We start from the raw sequence: 24,820 nt of genomic DNA, 5'->3' as shown, positions 1-24,820 counted from the left end.
GGATTTTAGATAATCTAGATAAATTGAGATGTCCATTCACTTGACTAATAATTTTAGTCAATACATTACAATTTTCTACTGTTTTCTACTCTTACAATCTATGTAATGGTATAAGGTAACTGGGAAAAGTTCTCTTTCCATTTATTATAGTTTTTCAAATTTTTTTTCTCCGGAATTTTTGGTGTATATATGACAGCTGCTAAATGTGACAATCTGTTACTGCCTGAAAGTAACGAATTTGGAGAGACTTTTATTTGGAAAAAAAAAGAAAAAAAAAAAGGGTTGAACTGCTAGGATCCACTTATACATAGTTCCCCCAGCCCAATAGTAAATACTACAGTACTACATGATCCAAGATTGATTGAATCCAAGGGTGCAGAACTGCAGATATGGAAGAACCGCAGGTACAGAGGGCCAACCATAAGTTATACTCAAATTTTCGACTGTTAGGAGGGTCAGTGCCCATAACCCCTGTGTTGTTCAAAGGTCAGCTGTAGATACGCTTTATTAATTCTGTTTCTTTGGAGAACCCTGACTAAAACACACACACATGCACACATATACTATATACACTGTAGCATATACAGTAGTAAAGAACTCAAATACTACAGTATACATACAGTATAGAGAGAGTTTACATGGCTGGTTTTGGGTATGAATGGGGAGAGAAATATGAACATGAATGTACATGCATACCAATTTATTTGTATTTGGGGGAGAAACACCCTGCGGAGGAAAAATACAAAAACTAAAGGAAAAAAGAGTGAGCTATAAGGGGGAGGGTGGAGACAGGGGGAAGAAGACAGGCATCTCCAGCCAGACTTCTCTGAGTATACCTTGCCTCTATTATATAGTTTTGACTTAGGAAACATTTGTTTTATATACACAACAATTAAATTAGATCTAAAAGAAAAAAAAGCAGTCCCTAAAAATTGAAAACAAACTGAAATGAATGAACCTAACCATACATCAAGTTGGTGGCAAAACCTCACAGAGAAATGAATTATTTCAAATAACCTTAGAACACAGTATTTTCACTGTATATACTTAGTGGTATGAAGTCTAAGCACAAATAGAGTTGAAACGAAATCTTAAGCTTCCTTCAGTATCTAACTGTTAGCATCAATACTGGTGTTTTTATTTTGAATATATCCTACATATTGCAAATATGTAATCCTGTGATGTTGCTGGTAATCAAGATTTTCAGTGAAAGAAGAGAGAAATATTTTAAAAAATCAGAGAACTAAAAATATTTTGACTTTAATTTTGTCCATTTAACTTTGAAATACCAGTATAAACTGAACACTTTTTCCTCCTTCTATCCACTGAAAAGGCCTCAAAGCAGGTCTCTATATACAGCTGCCCATGAAAAAGAATACAGCTCCATGGATGTGTGGCCGAGTCCAGGTCTGGAGCAGGAAATACACAGAATAACATCCTGCTTTGCCACAAAGCAAGGAAATACTCCAGTATTGATGGAGCCTATCAAAAAGGACAAAGGAGAAAATATAAAAAGGTTCCCACTGGCCAAAGATGAGATACATACAATTGATTAAAACATGGCAAATACAACCCAACACAGGAGCACCGCAATATATATGGCAAATGTTAACAGACATAAAAGGAGAATTCAACAGTAACACAATAATAGTGGGGGACTTTAACACCTCACTTACATCAATGGACAGATCATCCAGACAAAAAATCTATTAGGAAACACAGGCCTTAAATGACACATTGGACCAGATGCACTTAACTGATATTTACAGAGCATTCCATCCAAAAGCAGCAGAATACATAGTCTCGTCAAGCGTACATGGAACATTCTCCAGGATGAATCACATGCTGGGCCACAAAGCAAGCCTCGGTAAATTTTAGAAAACTGAAATCATATCAAGCATCTTTTCTGAACACAATGCTATGAAGCTAGAAACAGGATAAAAAAAACTGTAGAGAAACACAAACACATGGAGGCTAAACAGTATGCTACTAAACAACCAATGGATCACTGAAGAAATGAAAGAGGAAGTCAGAACGTACCTAGAGACAACTGAAAATGAAAAGACGACAAACTGAAACCTATGGGATGTAGCAAAAGCAGGTCTGAGAGGGAAATTTATAGTCATATAAGCTTACCTCAGGAAATAAGAAAAATCTCAAATAAACAAACTAACTTAAGTCTAAAGCAACCAGAGAAAGAAGAACAAACAGAGCCCAAACTGAGTTTCTTTCTTAGGAAAGAAATCATAAAGATCAGAGCAAAAATAAATGAAATAGGGACTAAAAAAACAATAGCAAAGATCAATGAAACTAAAAGCTGGTTCTTTGAAAAGATAAACAAAATTGATAAACCTTTAGTCAGACTCATCAAGAAAAAAAGGGAGAGGGCCCACATGAATAAAATCAGAAATGAAAAAGAAGTTACAACCGAAACCACAGAAATGCAAAGGATCACAAGAGACTACTGCAAGCAACTATATACCAATAAAATGGACAACCTGGAAGAAATGGACAAATTCTTAGAAAGGTACAATCTCCCACGACTGAATCCAGGAAGAAATGGAAAATATGAACAGACCAATTACCAGTACTGAAACTGTATCAGTAATTCTGTAACTCCCCAAAAGCAAAAGTCCAGGACCAAATGGCTTCACAGGTGATTTCAACCAAAAATTTAGAGAAGAGTTAACACCTATCCTTCTGAAACTATTCCAAAAAACTGCAGAGGAAGGAACACTTCTGAACTCATTCTATGAGGCCACCATCACCCTGATACCAAAACCAGACAAAGATATCACACAAAAAAAGATTATAGGCTAATATCACTGATGAACATAGACACAAAAATCCTCAACAAAATCCTAGCAAACCAACTCCAACAATACATTAAAAGGATCATACACCTTGATCAAGTGGGATTTATCCCAGGATGCAAGGATTTTTCAATATCTACAAATCAATGTGATACACCACATTAACAAATTGAGCAATAAAAACCATATGATCATCTCAGTAGATGGAGAAAGAAGCTTTTGATAAAGTTCAACATCCATTTATGATAAAAAATCTTCATAAAGTGGACACAGAGGAAACATACTTCAACATAATAAAGGCCATAATGTGACAAACATCAGTCAACATCATTCTCAACTGTGAAAAGGTGAAAGCGTTTCCTCTAAGATCAGGAACAAGACAAGGATGTCCACTCTTGCCACTGTTATTCAACATAGTTTTGGAAGTCCTAGCCACAGCAATCAGAGAAGAAAAAGAAATAAAACGAATCCAAATTGGAAAAGAAGAAGTAAAACTGTCACTGTTTGCAGATGACTTGATACTATACCTAGAGAATCCTAAAGATGCCACCAGAAAACTACTAGAGCTCATCAATGAATTCGGTAAAGTTGGATACAAAATTAATACACAGAAATCTGTTGCATTTCTATACACTAACAATGAAAGATCAGAAAGAGAAATTAAAGAAACAATCCCACTTATCATCGCATCAAAAAGAATATAATCCCTAGGAATAAACCTGCCTAAGGAGGCAAAAGAACTATACTCTGAAAACTGTAAGAGGCTGATGAAAGCAATTGAGGACAACACAAACAGATGAAAAGATACATCGTGTTCTTGGATCGGAATAATCAGTATTGTTAAGATGACCACACTACCCTAGGCAATCTACAGATTCAATGCAATCTCTACCAAATTACCAATGGCATTTTTCACATAACTAGAGCAAAAAATTTTAAAACTTGTATGGAAACAAAAGACCCTGAATAGCCAAAACAATCTTGAGAAAGAAGAATGGAGCTGGAGGAATCAGGCTCCCTGACTTCAGACTATACTACAAAGCTACAGTGATCAAAACAGTATGGTACTGTCACAAAAACAGACATATAGATCAACAGAACAGGATAGAAAGCCTAGAAATAAACCCACACACTTATGATCAATTACTCTACAATGAAGGAGGCAAGAATATACAGTGGAGAAAAGACAGTCTCTTCAACAAGTGGTGCTGGCAAAACTGGACAGCTACATGTAAAAAAATGAAATTAGAACATTCTCTAACACCATATACAAAAATAAGCTCAAAATGGATTAAAGCCCTAAATGTAAAACAATGTACTATAAAACTCTTAGAGCAGGGGTCCCCAACAGTTGAGCTGCAAAGCAGGAGGTGAACGGCGGCGAGAGACTGAATCTTCATCTGCCCCTCCCCATCGCTCGCATTACCATCTGAACCATACCCTCACCCCCCACCCCCGTATGTGGAAAAACTGTCTACCACGAAACCAGTCCCTGGTGCCAAAAAGGTTGGGGACCACTGTCCTAGAGGAAAACATAGGCAGAACACTCTTTGACATAAATCACAGCAGTATCTTTTTGGACCCATCTCCTAGAGTAATGGGGAAAAAACCCCAAAAATAAACAAATGGGACCTAATTAAACTTAAAAGCTTTGGCACAGCAAAGGAAGCCATAAACAAAATGAAAAGACAACCTACAGTCTGGGAGAAAATATTTCCAAAAAATGCTACTGACAAGGGTTTAATTGCCAAAATATACAAACAGCTCATATAGTTTAATATCAAAACAACAACAACAACAACAAAAAGCCCAATTAAAAAATAGGCAGAAGACCTAAATAGACATTTCTCCAAAGAAAACATACAGATGGCCAACAGGCACATGAAAAGATGCTCAATATCACTAATAATTAGAAAAATGCAAATCAAAACTACAGTGAGGTACCACCTCATACCAGTCAGAATGGCCATCATTAAAAAGTGTACAAATAATAAAGGCTGGGGAGGGTATGGAGAAAAAGGAACCCTTCTACACTGTTTGTGTGAACGTAAATTAGTGCAGTCACTATGGAGAATAGTATGGAGGTTCCTTAAAAAACTAAAAATAGAGTTACCATATGATCCAGCAATCCCACTCCTGGGCATATATCTGGAGAAAACTCTAATTCAAAAAGATACATGCACCTCAATGTTCACTATTGTAAATAGCAGCACTATTTACAATAGCCAAGATGTGGAGGCAACCTAAATGTCCATCGACACATGAATAGATAAAGATGTGGTGTACATATACAATGGAATATTACTCAGCCATTAAAAAGAATAAAATAATGCCATTTACAGCAACATGGATGGACCCAGAGATTATCATATTAAGTGAAGTAAGTCAGAGAAAGACAAATACCTTATGAAATCACTTATTTGTGGAATGTAAAAAATGATACAAATGAACTTATTTACAAAATAGAAACAGACTCTCAGACATAGAAAACAAACTTAAGGTTACCAAAGGGGATAGTGGGAGGGCGGGGAAAGAGATAAATTAGGAGTTTGTGATTAACATATACACACTACTAAACATAAAACAGTTAAACAATAAGTTCCTACAGTACAGCACAGGGAACTATACTCAATATCTTGTAATAACCTATAATGGAAAAGAATCTAAAAAAAAAATATATATATATATATGTACATATATATGTATGTATACCTGAATCGCTTTGCTGTACACTTCAAACACAACATAGTAAATTAACTATACCTCAATTTTTAAAAAACACCAAATGCATAAAAGCCCTTTGAGTTCATAATACTCAGTATAAAAAAGGCCCCCATTCCCACAAAAAAAATAACACACAACTCATTGAACCTTCAGAAGTTATTACAACATCAACTCCTGATGCTGAAAATAGGCTCAGGTGAAGGAAGTAATTTGGTTGACTCCCATTTCTAACCCAGACCTCTCCCCTAAAATTAATCCTGATCTCAACATCTATCAGTCTGTCTCCAATTACATGTTTAATAGGCATCTGAATATTACCATGTCCTAAAGAACGCTTAGTTTTGCTTCCAAACCTATTCCTCCCTCAGAATCCCCTCAGTCACTTAGATTGCTCTTTCCTATATCTCATATCCAATCTATCAAGAAAATCCCAAATCCAATCACTTTTATCATCTCCACAACTAGCCCTCTAGTCCTACTATCTTTTTTCTTTCTTCCACTCTTGCCCACTTCATTCTATTCTTTGCAAATCAGCTAGGGAGATCCTTTCAAACTGTTATTCTGATCATGTCAGTCCAGTGCTCAAAACTCTTCTCGTGACTTCTACCTACACTTGAAATAAAATACTACAGTACCTTTATAATCTGGCTCCTGGATACCTTTCTGACTTCTTCCACTTTCCTGCTTGTTACCAGCCTCTAATCAAACTGGTTTCCTTGCTTCATCTCAAAGATATCAAGCACACTCTCACCTCAGGCTCTCTGCATCTGTCATTCCCTCTACCTGGAAAGCTCAACTCGTAGATTCTCACATGGCTCACTCTCACTGAGGTCTCTGCCTACATGTCACTTCCAAGAGGTCTTCCCGACCACCCTATCGACTGTAGTACCCCAGAGCCCATGGCCACTCACCATCTCCTTCCCTTGCGTAAACAGATACAGCCACCTGCCTCTCTATCACATATGTCTATTGGTTTACACTGTCTATTTGCTATATAAGAGTGCAACGTTTATCTGTTTTGTTTAGAACAGTGCCTGGCACATAGTTGGTGTCAATAAATATTTGTTGAATGAATTAATAAAATCTGAAATTGACATATATTTTTAAAGTATCAAGGTTCTCTCAGATATAGAACACAAGGCCACGCTATCATATATCTTTTATTACAGAGACTCTATAATAAATAATATAAATAAATAATATAATAAAGTTTCTCTAGAATTTCTATGAAAGTTAAACAGTTATCTTCTTTCACCTCTTACTTTTCCAGACTGAAGATCCCCAAATCTGTACATCAGATTGCTATGGCAGCTTTACCCTCCAAAACCTTCATTAAAGTCTGAGAATCTCACTCTGCTTATTAGGAAGTGACTCATTGACAATTATGCCACAATCAAAGGGAAAGTTAATAGGCACTATCTCCTCACATTTCACTTCAGGAATTCCTCACAGCTTAATGCAAGACTTTTAATTTAAGCAACTGCCACATCCTGTGCCAATGACACTGACATCTGTAGAGAAATATGTTTGCAAGTAGCCAGGAAACAGAGCTTACATTTGATTGCCTTTCCCTTAAAATCTTAAATTTGAATTTTAAACACCTATGGTACAGGTAAAGCAAAACCAGACAACCAAACAAGGCAAGGGGGAGGGAAGGAACAGTATTTGCTCTTCAAACATTTTCTGAGCATCCTGACATGCTGGGAAGAAGGGTTGGTATTTTCGGTTGGCCCAATAAAGGTGAGCCTTCTGAGAATATGGTGTGCAATGGTACCTTCAAGGTTCAGTCCGTGAGGAGTAAAAGGGGAAGAGTATACCAAAAAGTATTCCTGGCCTAAAAAATAAAAATGTGAGGAATGTGAGGACAGTTTTCCCTAAGTTTGTGGGTGTGGATGATAGCTGGGATAGCTCTCATGAAGGTTTTAGGTCCACCTTAAGTTGGTCAAATAATCAGTCTTAGGGACTAAGAATTTTGCAAAGGGCATCACAACTACTAAGCAAAGACATATGTAAAGTTCTCATTCAAAGCTCCATTTTTAACATTCTTCTCTAAACACACAAAGTTCCAGAGCAGATTGGGCACAAACCAAAGAGAACTGGGTCCAAATTCTAGTTCCAGCACTAGATATATGACTTCAAGAAAACTATTTAACCTTTATGATTCTGCACCTCTCTCTGTAAGGTTAGGGTTGGCAGAGGTAAAAGTACCTATTTTAAGGACTTGTTATGAGGATTAAATAAGAGAAAGGGTGGAAATTGTTAGCACCAGATCTGGAACCCTATATGTGCTCAGTAACTCTTTGCTTCTTTCATCCTTTAATCTAACCATCTAGGATAAAAACATCAGCAGAGCTCTAATCCCACAGAATATTTTTGCTTTAAAAATTCTTCAAGTAATAAGATTGCCCCTCCCCAAGCTTCCTTGCCTCTCTGCAAAGATCCCTATCTCCCAGCAGGCACAATCTGGAGTTCATCAGGACTAATCTCACTGTGCCCTTTATCCTGTACATGTCGACAGCAGCCCGCCAGCAGCCCCAGATTCCCAGCTCACCCTTTAACACCCACATCTAATCCCCACAGGGGTTCTGCACTTTCCCTATTCTGTCACCCACCATCTCCCAGAAACCACCCCCCCAAATGTGCCCCCTAGAATTCACAGCACATGGTGAGCAAAATCTCATCCTCAATCCCATCTCTAAAGGGAATTCGTTTCAGAGGAGTCCTCTAAATATCCCTTCACCTATTTGCTGTAACCAATTTGAGGCCCATGCTTCTGAAGCGGCAAGGGGCTTTCCTCTGCAGTCCTGGGTTGCATCAAGCTTATAAGCAGGGGAGGTGTACTTCTTCCGTCCCATTGCCTCTCCCAGACCATCCCCCAATCCTTCCTTCCTAACCCCCAGTTTAAATACTCCCACCATATAACTAGCACTCAGCACCCCGACTTGTTTCTATCACCTAATAACTCCAGATTCACATCTCCTCCCCACCATGTTTTAACTCCTGATTCACTGACATGCTCTCCAACCCAACTCCTACCTTAATTCTCAATATTTTCAATAATTTCAAACACCCAGGCCTCCCAATTACTTGAACTTGCCTCTTCCAGTGATCTTTTCTCCATCCATTCTCGGTCACTCAGTCCCACGGTCAGACTCTAGACTTCCGCCATCACCAGTAACTGCAATACCTCCTTATTCTCAATTTCATGCATCTCACTTTTTGGCCACGACCTTCTAGTCTTCCTGCTCACTCCCTTCTATACCCCAACTTCAACAATCTTCAATCTCACTGAAATCAACAGTTCATTGAGCCTACCACCTTCTCATTGCCTGCTATTCCAATGTCCTTTCTTTGCCCCTTATCCAGATTAAATCTATAGTCAATCATTGTAATTGCTCCCCTGCATGCCCTTACCTACTCTGGGTTAATCAATGGCCAAGCCCTCAACCTTAGTCATAGCCAACACTTCCTGCTCCATGACAGCAGATAAGCAGCTGGCCTCAGTAGCTAGAAAACAAACAGCCACACTAACTGGTCTCGCTTTGAATATCATGACCACAAGCCCTCAGGTGGGACCTCAAGTGGGTCCAACCCAGCAGCCATGCTGTGTTCCTTTATCCATTCACTTCTAAATGAATATTTAGTATATTCTCCTCTCTCCTCAAACTGCCAATACCTCACCGGCATCCTCCCTCTCATCTATCTCCCAGAGAAAAACCAAGGAGATCAGAAGAAAACTTCCCCCAAATCCCACCACCACATCGATACAACACCTCTGGCCCATATAGTACCTTATCTTCCATTTTTCTAGCTCAGTATTTTTCAAACTTTCAAGTCTCAGGACCCCTTTACGTGCTTATGAATTATTGAGGATCCCAAAGGGCTTTTATTTATGTGGTTTGTACCTATCGTATTTACTGTGTGAGAAATTAAAACTGATAAATTCTTAAAACATTAATTCATTAAAAAGTGAATAAGCCTATTACATGGTAATATAAATAACATATTTATATGAAAAATTACTATTTTCTAAAACAAAAAAATGTCGTGAGAAGAAAGCAGTATTATGTCTTTGCAAATCTCTTAAATATCGGACTTCATGGAAGACAGCTGCATTCAATCTGCTGTAATATGTTTTTCTGGTTGAAGGATATGAAGGATTTCAGCCTCATACAGATTCACAGTTAGAAAAGGAAGGAGCATTTTAATAGCCTTTTTAGATACTTGTGGATATTCTACGATACAACACCAAATCCCAACAAGGGATAGTTTCTTAAAGATTAGCTGCAATGTGGAATCTGAAACTGTATCAATGAACTTTTCCCACCTGGTTACATTAAAATCCATGAGTCTATCTTGCACTTTGAATAGACCTTTGACTCATACATGATTCTCTAACACCATGTACTGGTCAACTGGAAAAGATGTTTCCCTGAGTTATGCAGATCTTCCAAACGTTGGCACGTTGCATTACACTATATTAAAAAACCGCATTATTACTATCACCACTAATTACATCAGAAAAGGCTGTAAGTATCAGAAGGCTGTCACGTGAACATTTTAATTCTCTCAAAAAGTGTGTTCCATTTAAAAAATGTCTAGCTCAGCGAGCACCTGAGTTGCTTTTCCTCTGACAACCATCACAGGAGAGTAACCAGCAGTCTTCATGGATGCTTCCCATTTAGTCACTCAGAATTTGTAAGTGACATGTATTCAAGGGTGAGATTTAATAAAAAATCAGTAATTTTTACTGCTTCTTCAAGGACACTCTGAAACAGAATTGGCATCATCGTTACTACCATGATTGTGAACACGTGCGTGTGAAGCATACGATGACCGCTCATACTGCCAGGCTTGGGGTCGCTGCTGAATTGGCGCTAACCAGCAGTTCTATAAACCGTGGCTTTTACGACCATCAGTTCAAATACAACAGGACAAAAAAAGGCAGATGATGTCTTAGTATTTTTATGTAAACAGTTTGGACCTCACGGACTCCTTAGAAAGGTCTCCGAGACCCCCTGGGGTCTACTGACCACACTCTGAGAGCAGCTGTTGTAGATGAACTTTCCATGTTACCACAAGAGGCCACCTCCCTCTCGGAATGTATCAGAATTTCCTCCTTTTCTCTCCTACACTGTCAATTCTCCACTCTCTGCAGTCATTCCCATCAGCATGCATTACACTGCCCTCTACCCATTTTAAAAAGACCCTCCCTTTCACCTCCCTTCCACCTCCAGCTATGGCCCATTTCCCACCTTCCCTTGAAAGCAAAACTCTCCAAATGAAAGCCTGGCTTGGTAAGTAGGAGAAGGGGGAAGAGAAGGAGGGCTATCCCTACATATGAATGAGGAGTGAAATCAGCACCTACTCACTAATCAATGCTTTCAGGAATTAAGAAGAAAAAATAAACCCAGGCACCTGACACCCCTAAAGGTTTTCTAATATACCAGCGACATAATAGAAACCTTTTTAAGAATTCTTTTTAATTTACTCTGCACAGACAGCGTCTAGCCGCCACATTGCACGCACCCCCCTATGATTTCAGACATCAAATATTAACACAAAGTGAGTAATGCAAAAAGAAAGGGGGTTAATCAGACACTTTGAGAGAAAGAAAAAAATGACACTGATTCAACGAGAGCTGCTAATGAGGCTTTTTGTTTTGGTAGATTAATTTGGGAGTCTGATGACTAAGAAGAAAATTTAAGCTTCTCAGGTGACTGCTGTTGATTAGTACCAATTTTTTTTTTTTAATTAAAGAAATGCCTTTGCTTAATTCTACGGTTTATGAATTGCAGGCGTTTATCTGAAATCTGTGTCCACCCGAGTAGTGTAGAAAACTTTCCTCATTAGCAAACTGAAAGACCTCCTCTTATTGATTCTGGACTGTATTTGACAGATGATGAGCATTTCAGACTGTGAACTGCTGATGTAAATGCATTACCCTAATACTCTTTAACCACTGCCAATTGTAAACCTCATTAACTCCCAGCATGCGGCCAAGGCCTGGATTTCATCGCCAGAGCCTCGCAAAGTGAAAACAGGTATATAAAAATGCTTTTATCATCAACAACGTTATTATACCCTCCTTCACCTTGTGAAGTATTTAAAGGAGCTTTTTTTTTCCTTCTCAGAAAGATAAATAGCGAACATAGGAAAGGCAGAGAACACACTTTATACAGCCACACATTTTAAAACCTGAGATTTTTTTTTTTATCTTTTCTTCTTTGACACCCTTATTCCTCATGCCTCAAAATGGGAATTGTCCCAGGATTGATTCTCTGTACTCTGAAGAGAAAAGACTTATTTGTGGATGACGATTACATTATCATTTTGATTCAATGAGGAATAGGGGCTGACAAGGTGTTAAGTTGGATGTGTCAGCTTGTCACTAAGAAATCAGGATTTCGCTTTTGTGTACGATTGAAATTTTTCATAATTAAAATGTCCGAGAAAAAGAACAAAGAAATCAGGATTTCTGAAATTCCCTTTTTCAAAAGAAGAACCAACTTTTGTTCTTGCGTGGAGTGCAAAGAGGTTCCACCCTTGAGATGGAAAATAGCAATCCTAGCAAACAAATTAGACACCAGAGCTGCCCAGGGCCCACCCCACACAGACAGGGGTCGGACCTGTAACAGGCAGAGAGCATCCTGAGCCCAAGAGGCCAGGGAGCCAATACCTCCGGCTGATTCAGGCCATGCTTAGTCTTCCCAAGTGAGGCCAGGTACTAGTCAAATAGCTTTTGAGTCCCAGCCTCTCTAATGAGACTTCAGTTAATGAACAACAACTAGAAACATGTTGGCAAACCTCAAAGGGACACACACACACACTTTATTCTTCCCTTGCTCTTAGTAGATAGCTATGTGAACGATGTATTAAAATTGCAGTTAAAAAAGCTTCATTCCCATTTTAAACAAAAACATAATGACAACCAAACGTAAAAGATATCTCAAAAATTATACACACAAACCCAACAACAAGGGGAGAATACACACTGTCTCGCTAAGGTAAGAGGGTCTGAGTGGGAGGAGCTCTGAGAAACCCACTTCCTCCCCTTCTCTCCCTGCTCCGAGGCGCGGAAATCCCTCCTCACCCAGAGGTCCACCTACAAAAGGCTTCCAGGCCCGGGCACCCTCCAGGAACTTCACAAACTGATTAAACTCATCATTAAATCTATTAAAACAGTGGAATACAGGGAAATCTAAACACAACAGGCTATTTATTAGAAGGGAGAGTGAGAACTGGTGAAATCAAAGAATATTAACAGCAAGGATCATGTTTAACAGCGGCAGATCATGCCAATCCCCAGACTCACACGATCCTTCGATGGCTCTCCATTGCTCTTATGACAAAGACCCCCAATCCTTAATATGAAGGACAAGTTCCCACACAGTCTGGCCACGGCCTACCACCAACCCCCGCCCCCTGTGCCCTGCACTTTCCATGCTCCAGGCCTGCCAGCCTCTGCATTTCACAATGTGACTTTGCAGCCACTGTTCCCTCTGTCTACAATGTTGTCCTCTGTCCCCCACCTCTTGTCACCTTCCCAACTCCCATGGCTCAAATGTCACTCAGTGGAAGTCTTTCCTGACCTCCCAGTTGGCATGAAGCCCCCTTTGCTATCTCTCACACCATGTCTCTCCTACATAGCACCCATCACAACATCAGTTCACATTTATTTGTGGTTCTCTGATGAACACCTGTCTGTCCCACTAAATTAGAAGCACCAAGCAGGCAAGCACTCTTTTTCCCACTCAACATGGTATCCTGCACATACAAAACGGTGCCAGGCACAGAGATGAGGTTCTCAAATAGCTGCTGGATGACTGAGTGGACAGGCCTCCACAAGATGCTCCCAGCGTGGAAGGCTGACCAAGCCACAGCCTCATGAGTCATTAAATTAGTGTCAAGAGGGCTCCAGAAAAACAAGGTCTCTTTGCCAACAAGCCCGTAAGTTCATGCAGTGCACAGGTGTTTTAACTTCCATGCTAAAGCTCAGCCCAACCCTAAACAGAGCTGAAGCCTTCCAGAAAGGGCCATGCCCTCAAGGAGACAGTCTACAGCAGGGGTCTCTGCCTGGAAAATGCCTGGTTCTAGCCAAAAGCTACTATTGAAAAAAAATGCTCCCTTTCGGTATTAGGCTGGCTGGTCTCTGTTCCCCCAAAATTCTTTGCAACTACAGGCCTTCTCATTTCCCAAAGAAGATATCTATGTGAGGGTACTCAATTCCTAGGGCTGCTACAATCACTGACCACAAAGTGGGCGGCTCAGCACAGCAGGAATTCGTCCTGTCACAGTTCTGGGGACCAGACATCTGAAATCAAGGTGTCAGCAGAGCCACGCTCCGTCCAAAGGGAGATTCTTTAGGGAAGAATCATTCCTTGCCTCTTCCAGCTTCTGGTGGCCCCAGGTGTTCCCTGGCTCGTGACCCCATCACTCTAATCTCTGTCTCTGTGGTCACAATGCCTCCTGCCCCTGCCAGTGATGTGTCCTAATCTCTTCATCTCAAGATCCTCAATTTAACCACATCTGCAAAGACACTTTTTCCACAAGGTCACATTTCCAAATTCCAGGGATTATGATATCTTGGTATCTTCAGGTGGCCATAATTGAGCCTCCAACAATGAGTAACCTAGAATTTGAACCAGAGCTTCCATCTCCCAACACTCCTGGGCTTTCATAACATAAGGGGGGCAAAAACTTCTCAGTACATTTACCTAAGTTTAGTCAACAAACTGATGCAAAACAGAGGCCAGATATTGGACTAGACACTGGAGATAGTAAAATATGCAGGACCTGGACCTTGGACTCAAGAAACCACAGCTGGGGGACCAGTACTTAACTAAAAATGAGTATTTCAAGTCACCATGACATCTGGGCCAGCACAGCTGTCATTATTTTTAAATCCTAAGTTGTCAATTTACAGATAGCTTTTTAAATTTTAATAAAGTTATGCACTAAAATCCCTCTGGCCAGTCAAGCTAAGTGATCACACCCCAAGAGAGCCCGACCAGATTAATGGCACGCCCTCCAGCACTTCCTCATTGTTTGTTCAGCGTGTGCGTTGTGCTTTTGTGGGCCATTGTGTGGCTTCTGTCATGTAATTTTTCAAGGAACAGTAGTTGATTTGGGAGAATGATGTGTGACTTGCGGAAAGGGAAAGGAAGGGGAAATGAGGACATTCACCATTTTACACTGATAAAAAATGTATGATTATATCTATTTTTGAAGTAAATACTGTGGAGCTGTGTGTCAGGGTTAGGGAAAATAGCACAGGAACATCTGCATGGGTCTTAAACAGTGGTCCTATGCTACTAACTCGGTCAGCTTAAATACCGGAGACAAGTTCTTCAATTTCTCAGTCCTTTTGGCAAGAATTATCACAATACATATGGTGAGCTATAAAATATTTCTACCCTTAGACCCAGGAATCCCTCTCTTAGTTCTTTCTAAGGAAGTATGTAAACAGAAGGGAAAAATGTCATATACATGAAGATATTCACTCCAATACCATCTATTATAGAAAAGTAGAAACTGAAATAACTCTATAAGGCCATGATTTCATAAAGTATATTAATCTGTTAGAAAATGATGAAGTTATTTACACTGTTCATATGAACAGCATATGGAAAAATGAAAATTGATACAGTCGAAAAGATTATAAAAGAGAATTACAATTAAAATGAATTCAAATTATGAAAAACATTGATGCAGGTTAACAAATTATGGAAGATACTAAAAAATTCAAAACATTTGTGGCAAGCTGAGAAGGTTGTGCATGATGGTTTTCCCTTTTCCCTGAGCTATGCACTGTCAATACTTCAAAAAAAAAGAAAGAAAAGTTAGTCATAGGGCAAAGGATTGAGACCATTTAAGATTTTCTCTGTCACAGTAAAATGTTAAGATTTAAGATAACAAAAAATCAGAAAGAAAATGTCAAGTTAAAGAGGATTGTGAGATTATGAGAGAAGAGGCAGCTCAGAACAGTGGAAAGGCCTAGGACTAGAGCCAGACAAGCCTGGGCACCTTTTGGTAAGCAAATTGCTTGATCCCTCAGTTCTCATCTGGGAAATCAGGAAAAGAAAGCCAACGTTTCAGATTTATTATAAACTCTTGAAAAAACATACATGTTATGTTACTTTATATATGTTAAATGCATATTACATTGTTGATGTCTAATGAATTTAAGCCTCTATTTTTGAAGAGTATATGTGAAAAGAAATAGGAAAAGCATGTGTGTTAATGGGGGTGGGATGGAAAGGAAGCAAAGTACATTAAGAGATACTACAATTATACAAAATTAATGCATCTAGGAACCAAAATGTTCACTGAAAGAAAGAGGTACAAAATAGAAGAGAAGGAAAACTCCTGTAATGTTAAATTTAAATAGGAAATATCATTATGAACTTTTTAAAAGTATATTTCCCAGCTCTTTCCACTGAAAAGTTACCCTGGTAACAATGGGCCAGTGCCTAGCTCCTTGTTTCCAAGCACCAGTCCCAAACGAAAGGAACCAGGACTTCTTTGAGAAAAGAGTACTTTCCTGGTCAGAAGCAGGACAAATCCAAAGCGAGCCTGGAACATCTTATTTACCAAAAGCAAAGAGCACTCAAAGGCTGAGGGTACAAGCCAGCTTAAAGGGACTCCCAGTGACCTCACTGGGACAATGTGAACAACTCAGAGAACACAGTAATAGATTATAATGCACTGAATTTAAAATAAAGAATTCCATGAGTTTATAATGACATAAAAAATTAAGAGAGAAAGAAAAGGGAGTGGAGGGAAGAAAGCTTTTCTTTACCAAAGAATGGTAGACAATAAATAGAGGACAAATAAAGAGTTAGAAAAATCACTACTTTTCAAACATCAATGTAATAACTGACTCAGAAAAGGATCACCACGGATGCCAAAACGACTGGGTGAAAGGCTGCTTGGGAAACAGGATACCCATGGTGTCAGCAATGCTGGGACGAGGTACCTCCTGAGGAGATACAATAGGTAGTAGAATCTCTCCTAACCTGCACCCCAAAATCTATCATGAATCCAAGTCATGAGGAAACAATCAGACAAGTCCAGAATGCGGGACCTTCAACGAAATAACTGGGCCTGGGTTTTAAGTCAATTTCATGAAAGAACAATAAAAGGCAAGGCTCTGTTCTAGATTAAAAGATATACAACAACTAAATGTAATACAAGAACTTTGATTAGATCCTGGATTTAAAAAACAAAAGGCAATGAGCCATTTGAGGTGGGGAGTGAGGGGAGAGATCTGGTACATTTTTAAATAGACTGGATATTATATATTTCACATCATTGTTAATCCTCCTAAGTATGATAATGGTAAGAAGAATGTTCTTATTCTTAGAAGATAAACACTGAAGTATCCTGATGCCTGCAATTTATAGTTAAATGGTCCAGCCAAAAGAGGAAATGTGTGTGCATGTGTAGAAAGTGTACGTGCAAAAAAAAAAAAAATAAGGCACACCGGTGTTAAAAATGTTAAGTCAATCTAGATGAAAGGTATCTATTCGGCATTCACTGAATTCTTTCAATTTCCTGTAGCTTAAAGAATTTAACTAACAAATAAGAAAAAAATGATCTTAAACATTGAGTCTGATAATTCATATTGCATGTGAGCTTGGTCACACTTCTTCTGAATCTTGTAAGCACAGAGGATGTGTAAGCAACCAAATTTTCCTCAAAAAAAAAAAAAAATGTTTGCTAGAATAAATCTATGTTCTGTCTAGCTTTAGCCTGAATGGACTACTGTGAAATATACCTCTGCCTCACCCTGCACCTCCCCAGAGAGGTCCTGTGAGGGAAGGAAGACCTGCTCATATATGACATTTTCCTATCAAGCAAAGAATCCCACCTTGGGGAGGTAGAAAACAGAAGTAACCCAAGTAACTGCTACTGGAACAAACAGAGACAGTATAATCCAGCAATCTGCCAGCATATTACAAGACGTATAACTGCCAATTTCCTCCCCACTCCCTTCCCATCTGCAAGACTTTCACTTTAGAGGAGGTTACTTCCATGCATGATGGAACAACAGGTGCATAAGCAAGAAAAGGAAGGTGCTGGTAAAACTGAGAGCATTCGCACTGCAGCACTGGAGTTTACTTTGGTTGCATCTCAAACCCATGCATGTGGGAAAATCAGACACAGGACCGACAGAGAACGTTCAGAGCTAAAGAACACCACCCCAGAATGGCAGGTGGCTAATCTATCAAAGGGGGTGCTGGCACATGGCAAGGCCAGACGGCTGGATCTTCTACAGTTTATACAGAGAAGGCTACTTCTTATATATTATACTTGGTTATTAGGGGACACTGGCGGTCATATTACCAACATTTCAGAGTCCAAAATTCTGCACTTAATGGTAAAAGCCAACTGCATTCTTATACAACTTAGGAATGACTCATTTTTAAAAATGTAAACAGAAAAGACTGGTAAGGGAAAAAAAATCCAAAGGCATTTTGCAAAGTGTCCTATTTAATTTTAGATGGTCCAGTGTCTCTCTTCCAGCTTGGGCAGAATGCCCTTCTTGGGGATTTGGAATCATTATTCTGTCTGTTAGATTTAGAACATTTAATCATATGTGACATTTAAAAGTTACTTGAGCAGAGAGAAAGACTGTAGAAAAGTTATGTTCACAGAGCTATGTTTTACATTTACTCACAATTTTTACAGTGGCCTTCAAAAGTACCAATGTACTACATACACTTGAGTACATCTTCACACCATTCAACTACAAGAGTTGTGAAACTATAAAGAGTTGTTTAAACTATGTCAAGAAATATACATATAGAATCCCCAACTGTGATAAGAACACTGAAGGAAATGTTAAGGGTATTATTTCTAAAATAACGTATTAACTGTAATAGGGAGGGAAAATGCTCTTAAGAGATGGGAAGGTAAACACTGACTTCCTAATCATTAAAGCAACAGAAAGCTGTTTCAAACAGAAAACAATTAAACGAGATAATTAAGAATAAACATACCCATCTTTGGTCTGATCCACCACACCACTTAAAAGTTCCACAGTCTTTGGATTAGGCTGGCTTCCTCCAAAAATATTCAAATATCGAATGACGAAGTCATTGGGAGACATGAAAAATTCACCATTTTTTTCAATGTTTGCATACTGTTAAAAAAAAGAGAGAAAATATATTTTGTTCTCAAAAGTATATACCCAATATGTGAAAAAGCTGAGAATATTCAATGGATAAAACATCAGACATGACAATATACTCTTCGTAAGGACAGTTATTTCCCATCGCTCCAAATAAAAAGCAAAACCCCATTAAGTTTGCCGAGTTTTATTTTTATACCAGCAGTTCTCAACTGCAGGCAGCTTAGCCTGACTGTCCAGCTTACAAACACCAATGTCCCCAATAGCCAAGCACAATGCACAAGGACGAGCCTTCTCTGTACGTTACCTGACTTTCTGGGGTGCAGTTCTCTAGCTCTGAGCTGCCTCTGTTTTCATGTTTCCCCACAGGGGACATGTGGCAGTGTCTGGTGACAATTCTGATTGTCATAACTTGGGGGGAGAGGCAGAAGCAGAAACTGGCATCTACTTGGTACAGGCCAGGGATGCCGCTAAATATCCACGACGCACAGGACGACCCTCCACCCCAATAACAGAGACACCCAGCCAACTGTCGACAGCGCTGAGCTTGAGAAACCCAGGTTTACAGAAATCTGGAAGGACAAATTTTGTCTTGTTCTTTAGCAAGAACACGTAGCTTTAAAAAAAAAAAAAAAAGTAGAATTCTGAAATCATGAATGAAAACAATCCAATTCTTTTGCCCCCTTTCCTGTTTCAAAGGCAACAATGTTGAAAAAAAAAAAAAGGATGATAAACAGGATAAGCTGGAGAGCAACCTGTTCACAGCAGGGCTGCTGTGAGATTTTATGGAAGCAGGTAAGAAATGCTGCTGTGGTTAGTGTCCTCTCCATCTAGAGCAGAAATGGTCAACAAGAATAAGGTGGCAGGATTTCCCTGGCGGTCCAGTGGTTAAGACTCCACACTTCCACTGCAGGGGGCACAGGTTCAATCCCCGGTCAGGGAAGTTCCACGTGACGCGCAGTGTGGCCAAAAAAAAAGAGAATAGGGTGGCATGTGATGCTTTTTCACAGCGTTCCCCCAGGTCTTGCCTGCAAGACGATCCAGTTCACATAAGTGGAACCTGCTCATTTCTGTTCTGTGGAGGACCGGGGGCTGTGGGAAGTGCTGAGAAACAACATGGGCATCACACATATCCCTGTGGAGCAGGAGAGGGCCTCTTGATCCTTGGGATCAAACAGTGATTTGGGGGGTGGAGAGATGAGGACCATGAACTACAAGAGAGCTAGCTGGGTGACAGGAGCCACAGTGATGGGAGAGCACAGTGAACAGAGGTGCAATGATAGCACCTCTGTTCCCTCTGTAACTGCAGTTAATCCCAATTAAAACTGTTTTAAAAAGTCACTTGTCAGGGCTTCCTTGGTGGTGCAGTGGTTAAGAATCCACCTGCCAATGCAGGGGACACGGGATCGATCCCTGGTCCGGGAAGACCCCACATGCCGCGGAGCAACTAAGCCCGTGCACCACAACTACTGAGCCTGAGCTCTAGAGCCCGAGAGCCACAACTACTGAAGCCCGCACGCCTAGAGCCCATGCTCCACAAGAAGAGAAGCCACCGCAATGAGAAGCCCGCGCGCCACAACTAGAGAAAACCCATGCACAGCAACGAAGACCCAACGCAGCCAAATAAAAAAAATTTAATTAATTAAAAAAAAAGTCACTTGTCATTTCTACATTTCAGTTATTCCAATGTGGGATAAACTCTTGGTTAGATACTCAGTTACGGGCTTTAGAGTCTGTGGGGCCTGGGCTGCAGAGAGCTCTGCTTCTGCCTCTGCATCTAACCACCTGTAGGGCCTCAGGTAAGTAACTAAAGCTTTCTGGGCCTCTGGCTCCTCACCTGTAAAATGGGGATAACAACACTACCTGCTCTTAAGGTTGATACTAGAAATAAATGAACAATCATGTAACACACTTAGCACAATGCCCTATACACAACAGGTATTTTATATATGTTCTAGATTATTGGTTTTTGTTTAACATTTTTTAGCACAGTACAAAAGAAAAGCTCAAAGATGGCCCACTAATCTTACTATTCTTCAGTTAGCAATGAATTTGGCTTTTTGCAAACGTAGAAGGATTATACTTTGATTTTCCTAACTGAGGCAAAACAAGACTGAAATATAAAGGAAATGTCACTGTTAATTACAGCAATCCTATGATTTAGAATTATACCTATGTTTGCTTATAGTAGTGAATAATTCATTTATTTAAAAACACAGTTTAACTCTTCTCCCATCAGTAGACATTAAGATTATTACTGGATTATCTCCAGTTCGGGGTATTTTTTTTAAAAAGCCAAGGTAACCAGCTTTGTATGTAACATTTGTCCAAATTCCTGGCAACTTTCAAAGGCTAGACTCTGGGAAGAGAAATTGTTGAGTCAAAGGAGAGCATCGTTAAGGCTCTTGATACTTATTAACACACTGCTCTCCAGAAAGATTGTATCAATTACAGTCTCACCAACAGTGTGAGAACATAGCCTTTTCCCCCTCTGTCTATCATACTTGTTGTAAATATTATTCGCGTTTAATATTTTTATATAATTGAGTCTGTAGATTTTTATCTCCTTTGCAATCTCCTCCATTACTTCTAAGTTTAGAAACTAGTTCTTCCTCATCTCAAGACTAAATATTCACCCACGTTTTCTCTTAGCTTTTCTTGAATACGTTTATCTTTTACCTTTAAGTTTCAGTACATTATTGGTACTTTGTTTTTCTATGTGGTCTGAAGAAAGGATCCTCCACCTTGAGTCTTTTCTACTTACTCTCTTGGTTGTCCTAGGATCATACATCAAATCATTCTCTCTTCCCCCATTTAGGATGTAATGTTTACCACATACTAAATTATCATATGGTCACCAGGGAAAGGCTTGGCAAGCAAGTCCATCTTCAGTACCACTTCTGATCAGTCATCAATGGCTTCCTAAGGTCAAGATGTACTCTGACCAAACTCCATGGGAGAATGCCAGGATGGGATGACAGCTCCTGTCATCACTGAAGCAGGAAATGTTTCAGGTCTATCCTAGGCATTGACCTGTCTACTCTTGCAAGATTACATGCATCTTAATTGCTATAACTAGAGGGAAAGCTCTGCCAGGACAGGACTTTTTTCCTTTCTCACTGCTATATCCTTAAGTTCCAGACTGTTGCCTGGCAGATAGTGAAGCATGTTCAATAAATATCTGCCAAATGAATGTGAACTTACTTACAAAACAGAAATAGAGTCATGGATGTCGAAAACAAACTTATGATTACCAAGTGGGGAACGGGGGGAGGGATAAATTGGGAGACTGGGATTGACATGTACACACTATTATATATAAAACAGATGACTAATAAGGACCTGCTGTATAGCACAGGGAACTCTACTCAGTACTCTGTAATGACCCACATGGGAAAAGAATCTAAAAAAAGAGTGGATATATGTATATGTATAACTGATTCACTTTGCTGTACACCTGCAACTAACACAACATTGTAAATCAACTATACTCCAATAAAAATAAAACAAAACATTGCATTACTTTTCTCTTGCAAGTCTTCTTGGCCATAATCACTCTTTGATTTTCCCCAAATGATCGTTAGAATCACTGTCAAGCTACCGACCCCTTAAAAAATTCCACCGAAACCGGAAAATAAAACTACAGTGCGATACCACTACTCATACACAAGATAATTAAAAAGAAATAACCAATGTTTGCAAAACGTGAAGCAAATGCAACTGGTGAAGCACTTTAGAAAACTGCTTGGCAATATCTACTATAACTGAACATACACGTAAGCAGAGACCCAGCAATTTCACACCAAAAAACAAAAAAAACCCATGCTTTAGCATTTTAATGTCCACAGCAATATTATTTTGGTAAGTATGTTATTTGTCATTTTGTTACCTGTTTTCTGGTTGTTTTGTATTATAGTTGTTCTCCGTTCTTTTCTTCTTCTTTTAGTCTTGTCCCTTGTTGTTTGATGATTTTCTTTAGTGATATATTTCTGTTCCCTTCTCTCTAGTTTTTGCATATCTACTGTAGGTTTTTTGATTTGTGGTTACCATGGAGTTCATATATGTTGACCTATATCTACTTGTTTTCAACTGATTAAGTCATGTAAGTTCAAACACATTCTAAAAGATCTACATTTTCTATTCCTCCCTGCCACATTTTGTTTTTGAGGTCATATTTTACATCTTCATGACTATCTCTTAACTGTTTATTGTAGTTTAGTTAATTTTACAATTTTTGGCTTCTAGCCTTTATGCTAGCTTATTTAAGTGGCTGATCTACAGCCTTTACTATATACTTGCCTTTACCAGTGGGATTTTTCCCTTCCTATAATTTCTTATTGGAGCTTTTTCCTTTTCACTTAAAGGAGACCCTTTAATGCTTCTTGTAAGGTCAGCTTAGTACTGATGAACTCTTTTCGTTTTTGCTTGTCCGAGCAGCTCTTTATTTCTCCTTCAATTTTGAATGATAATCTTGCTGGGTAGAGTATCCCAGGTTGTAAGTTCTTCCCTTTCGGCACTTTAAATATATCATGCCACTCCCTTCTGGCCTGCAAAGTTTCTGCAGAAAAATCAGCTGACAGCCTTATGGCGGTTCCCTTGTATGTGACTTTGTTTTTCTCTTGCTGCGTTTAAAATTCTCTATCTTTACCTTTTGCCATTTTAAGTATATGTCTTGGTGTGGGTCTCTTTGGGTTCATCTTGTTTGGAACCCCCTGTGCTTCCTGTACCTGGATATCTGGGAAGTTTTCAGCCATAATTTCATCAAATACCCTCTCTACTCCTTTCTCTTTTCTCCTTCTGGGACCCCTAAAATGCAAATGTTAGTACACCTGATATTGTCCCAGAAGTTCCTTAAACTATCCTCACTTTTTACAATGTTTTACTTTTTGCTCTTCTTATTGGGCAATTTCCATTACTCTGTCTTCCAGATCACTTATATGTTCTATATCACCTCATCTCTTGTTAATTCCCTCCAGTGTATTTTTTTTTCATTTCAGTTATTGTATTCTCCAGTGCTGGCTGGTTCTTTTTTTATATTTTCTAGTTCTTTATTAAAATTCTCACTGTGTTCATCTATTCTTTTCCCCAGTTCAGTTAAGATTCTTAGTACTAATGCTTTGAATTCTTTATCAAGTAAATTACTTATCTCTGTTTCATTAGTCTTTTTTCCAGGTTTTTTTTCCCTTGTTCTTTCATTTGAAACATTTTCCTCTGTCTTCTCATTTTGTTTAACTTTCTCTGTCTCTATGAAATTAGGTGAAACAATTACCTCTCCTGGCCTTGAAAGCGTGTACTTGGAGCATCCATATGCAGTCTGCACGTGCCCGGTGGCTTTGGTGGGAGAGATAGATCTGATGTGGGCACAGGCTGCGTCTTCTCCAGGGTGTACTGGCAGCTACCGCCTTGGTAGGAGGTGGAGCTGGAGTTGGAGAGGCTAGAACCAGAGCCATGAGCAAGCCAGGGCTTCTCTGCTCAGTGGCCATCACAGCTCTATTGGGGGTGGGAGCTGGGTTTCTCTTGGGTATGACAGAAGTCTCTCCCTTGGTTTGGGACATGGCCAGGGCCTGAGGGCTTTAGGGCTGCATTTCTGTGCAGGTTTCACTTTTTCCCCCATGTGTGTACCTTGGTTAGAGGCTGGATCAGGGCCAGAGGGGTTGGATCAGGGCCACAGCGCTAAGCTGGTCCCACCCCACAGCAGCATCATTTTGAACAGTGAAGAAATGGAAAATAACTCAAATGTCAACAGTAGAATGTTTAAGTGAACTGTGGTATATTCACACAAATGGAATAAACTAATACCAACTACACACGACAACATGGATGAATCTTACAAATAAAGCAAGAGTGAAAGAAACTAGACACAAGAATACATATTGTATTATTCTATTTATATAAAGTTGAAAACCAGGCAAACTAATATATGGTGACAGAAGTCAGACAACTAGTTACTCTTGGAAGGAGCGGGTATTAACTAGAAAGGGCATCAGAGGGCTTCGGAGGTGCTGGGCACACGGGTGTACTCACTTTGCGAACATTCATGGAGCTGTACATTTATGATCTGTGCACTTCATTTAACCCTCAATAAATAGTTTACATTGGGCTTCCCTGGTGGCGCAGTAGTTGAGAATCTGCCTGCCAATGCAGGGGA

General features: G+C 39.4%; 1 protein-coding gene across 2 annotated transcripts in view; it reads right to left on the bottom strand.

Moving 5' to 3' along the window:
• The window catches only part of SLC25A13 (solute carrier family 25 member 13), a 203,212-nt gene that overhangs the window by 139,595 nt on the left and 38,797 nt on the right, over positions 1-24,820 (bottom strand). For both annotated transcript variants that reach the window (XM_068550618.1, XM_068550619.1), the window contains exon 3: positions 18,542-18,684. In XM_068550618.1, the coding sequence (XP_068406719.1) occupies positions 18,542-18,684 (143 nt within the window). The remainder of the gene's footprint in view (positions 1-18,541; positions 18,685-24,820) is intronic.

Source organism: Eschrichtius robustus, chromosome 8, assembly GCF_028021215.1.
Source record: "Eschrichtius robustus isolate mEscRob2 chromosome 8, mEscRob2.pri, whole genome shotgun sequence".
NCBI lineage: Eukaryota > Metazoa > Chordata > Mammalia > Artiodactyla > Eschrichtiidae > Eschrichtius > Eschrichtius robustus.
The sequence above is the reverse complement of the archived record's forward strand: the minus strand, read 5'-3'. Positions and strand labels throughout refer to the sequence as shown.